This window comes from Manacus vitellinus, unplaced genomic scaffold (genome assembly GCF_001715985.3).
Source record: "Manacus vitellinus isolate BGI_N305 unplaced genomic scaffold, ASM171598v3 scaffold_52_pilon, whole genome shotgun sequence".
Classification (NCBI taxonomy): Eukaryota; Metazoa; Chordata; class Aves; order Passeriformes; family Pipridae; genus Manacus; species Manacus vitellinus.
Genome location: NW_021940628.1, coordinates 2319378 through 2322731, shown reverse-complemented (window position 1 = coordinate 2322731; position 3354 = coordinate 2319378). Strand labels below are relative to the sequence as shown.

General features: G+C 63.3%; 1 protein-coding gene across 1 annotated transcript in view; it reads left to right on the top strand.

The window, feature by feature from the left end:
• Positions 1 to 3300, top strand: part of LOC103754710 (protein FAM49A) — a 4325-nt gene extending 1025 nt beyond the window's left edge. The window contains exons 3-9 of the mRNA XM_029963042.1: positions 1731 to 1852; positions 1933 to 2038; positions 2250 to 2386; positions 2514 to 2591; positions 2714 to 2830; positions 2940 to 3019; positions 3111 to 3300. Of these exons, the coding sequence (XP_029818902.1) occupies positions 1731 to 1852; positions 1933 to 2038; positions 2250 to 2386; positions 2514 to 2591; positions 2714 to 2830; positions 2940 to 3019; positions 3111 to 3300 (830 nt within the window). The remainder of the gene's footprint in view (positions 1 to 1730; positions 1853 to 1932; positions 2039 to 2249; positions 2387 to 2513; positions 2592 to 2713; positions 2831 to 2939; positions 3020 to 3110) is intronic.
• The last annotated feature ends 54 nt before the right edge of the window (positions 3301 to 3354 follow it).

Sequence of the window (3354 nt, the reverse complement as noted above, 5' to 3'; positions counted from 1 at the left end):
GTCCCCAAGTGCTTTGGGGCAGCCCCAAACTCGCCCTGCAAAGGGTTGAATGGGGCAGGGGAGCGAGACCCCTAGAGATGCCCCATCCCTCGAAGTGTGGGGAGACATCCTGGCTGAGTGGCAGGATACAGGATACATCCCAGCAGCAGGACCTGGCCCAGGACGACCTCAGGCACCTGCCTGCTGCTGTAATTGATGGCACTGGTGGCCACGTGGCATGTCCCCTGCCACCCTCACAGCAGGGACAGCCTGGAGGCTGGGTAAGGAGGAGGGAATGATCCACCTGCACCACTGGAAAGGTTGGTGCAGGGGTCACAGCCTAAACCAAGCGATGGGGATCAGGGACCTTCCCCTGCTTCCTGCTGACCTTGGCTAATTGGGACAGGAAAGCACAGCTCTGAGACCTCCCAGGCTGGGCACAGGGGTGTACAGGAGATGGTGGACACCGTGACAAGATGCCAGACCGGGCACAGCCCCAGGGCCCCCCTGGCTCCCTCTCCTGTAATTCCTCCAGGGCACAGCTCAGAGCAAGAGTGAGGAGCGTAAAAACAGTGCAACTGTTCACCCCAGTCCTGGCCCCAGTTCCATCCCCAGTGGGGAAGGGCCATGCACAACCACCTCAGGCAGAGGCACCTCCAAAATACCCAGGGCTGGGGGTCACACAGCCACCCACTCCCACGGCAAGAGACCTTCCTGGCTCCTCCAGGTTCCTTTGAGGCAGCACAACCTTCACCTGCCTCCAGTCCCCTCCACAGCCCACGGGCATGGGGCTCTGGGGGCTCGCTGGGATGCCCCTTTCCGGGGCTGGCTCTGCCCCTAGAGGAGGGGAACGCCTGTAGCCAAGACTTCAGGGACTCGCTCACCGCTTCCCGGCGGCTCCCTCCTCCCTCCGCTCCTTCCTCTCCATCACCCCATCCGCCAGCGCTCATCACCATCGGGGGGGGGAAGAGGCTGCACTCGGGGCCGGGAGCAGCTGAGGGGTCACCCCCCGGCTGTCCAGGAGCCCCCCGAACCCCCGGGGAGCAGTGGGGGGAGGACGGGGGCTCTGGCCACCGCCTCTGCCCACAGCCCAGCACCTCTTCCCCGAGCTCCACCTCACCATCATGCTTTTTTCCTCTTGTTTCTTCTCTTGCAGGTTTCACATGGGGAACCTTCTAAAAGTGTTGACTTATAACGAACTTGACCAAGGCCCTAATTTTTTCCTTGACTTTGAAAGTGAGATGGGATTTTTATTTTCCTTTTTTGTTTCGTATTTATCCTGAGTTCCACATCCACGCCATTTTGAGTTCTTGTACCCGTCGCCCATCGCATTGAGCCCATCCCAGATGTCCTGCCCCCACCTTTGCTGTCCAGGGATCTCCCCGGGGAGGGGGAGCAGACCCATGGCCGGGGGCTGTCACTCCACACCTCTCCCCCGGGGCAGTTGGGGCCAGCCCGGGGCCGAGGGCTGCTCGGGGAGCCCTGTGAGCGGGGCCGAGGGCTCCTCAGGGACCCCCATGAGCAGGACTGTGGTCACAGGGCAGCCAGGACTCGCCCCCACCTGCCCCCCACTCCACGGCTTGACTCGAGCTCGGGCAAGGAGACGGATCAGGGGGAGAATCCCGCCAGGAAGGGCTGTGGACTGGCGGGAGAGCCGTGGGACGGGGTGCTGGCACCCCACTCTGGCTCTCGCCGCCCCGGGCCCCGCTCAGAGCCCTCCGGGTTTCTCTCCCCGGGGCGCTGCCCTGCAGATGCGCAGCCGACGGAGGCCGAGACGGCGGTGTGGAACCAGGTGAACGCGGTGCTGGAGGAGGCACAGACCATCCTGGCCGAGCTGCAGTCCTACACGGGGGCCGGGCAGGAGATCCGAGAGGTGGGTGTAGCGCCGGCGCCCGCTGCTCACCCACCCACCCACCACAGCTTGGGGCGACCGCTGGCGCTCTCCTTCCCCAGGCCATCCAAAACCCCGGGGACCTGCGGCTGCAGGAGCGGGCCTGGAGCGCCGTCTGCCCCCTCGTTGCTAAGCTGAAACGCTTCTATGAGTTCTCCCTGCGGCTGGGTGAGTGCCTGACCCCCACTCCCCCTTCCCTGCATCCCCTCCTTGCATCCCACATCCCAGCCCGGATGCAGGAATGGGACGGGCTGCAGGAGTCCCAGCCATGGAGTGTGCTCAGCTCTGGGTGCTGTGCTGCCTTGTGCCTCAGTTTCCCCATCGGGGAGGTGGGGAGGTGCAGAGGGGCAAGAGGGGACCAGAGATGCTTCGTCCCCAGAGAACGCCCTGCGGAGCCTTCTGGAGGCCCTCACCAGCCCCCCGTACGCCCCGACCCAGCACCTCGAGCGGGAGCAAGCCCTGGCCAAGCAGTTTGCTGAGATCCTTCACTTCACCCTCAGCTTCGATGAGCTCAAGGTACCTCCCTGTGCAGGACAAGAACTGGGGGTCCCCACACTGGCACCGTGCAAAAGTTGTGAGCCAGCAGGGTCCCTTTGGGACCCCCCAGGTTTGCTGTAGCCCCTAACCCAGGTTTCCCACCCAGATGACCAACCCTGCCATCCAGAACGACTTCAGCTACTACAGACGGACCATCAGCCGGAATCGCATCAACAACCTGCAGGTGAAAGGATGGTGCTGTCCCCCACCCTGACCAAGGATGGCATCCCCCAGGGGTTCACAGGGCTGAGGGTGACTCGGGGGTGATTAACCACCTTAATGGCCCCCCATCACACCCCTCCCCAGCTGGATGCAGAGAGCGAGGTGAACAACGAGATGGCCAACAGGATGTCCCTCTTCTATGCTGAGGCCACCCCCATGCTCAAAACACTCAGCAATGCCACCACCAAGTTTGTTTCAGAGGTGAGGGATGCTGGGGGGACCCTCAGGGTGGGGGGAAGGCTCCTTACAGCCCCAGCACCATGTGGGTGACTGGGGGTGGAAACAGCAGTCAGGACATGTTGGGTTTCAGAACAAGACCCTCCCAATCGAGGACACGACTGACTGCCTGAGCACCATGGCCTGTGTCTGCAGGGTGATGCTGGAGACCCCGTGAGTACCCCATATGGGTTGGGGGGGACACCTCAGTGCCGGGATCCCTCTGCCAGCCCCCCAGGCTCAGCCGGCCCCTCTCCCGGCACAGGGAATACCGGAGCCGCTTCACCAACACCGAGACCCTCCTGTTCTGCATGCGGGTGATGGTCGGCGTCATCATCCTCTACGACCACGTCCACCCCGTGGGGGCCTTTGCCAAGACCTCCAAGATCGATGTGAGTGGCCATGGGATGCATGGGGGGGCGGGGGTCACACCCATCCTGCTCATCCCAGTGTAGCTGTGATGCTCCCCCCGGATGATCCCTATGGGGATGTGACTGAGCTGGTCCTGA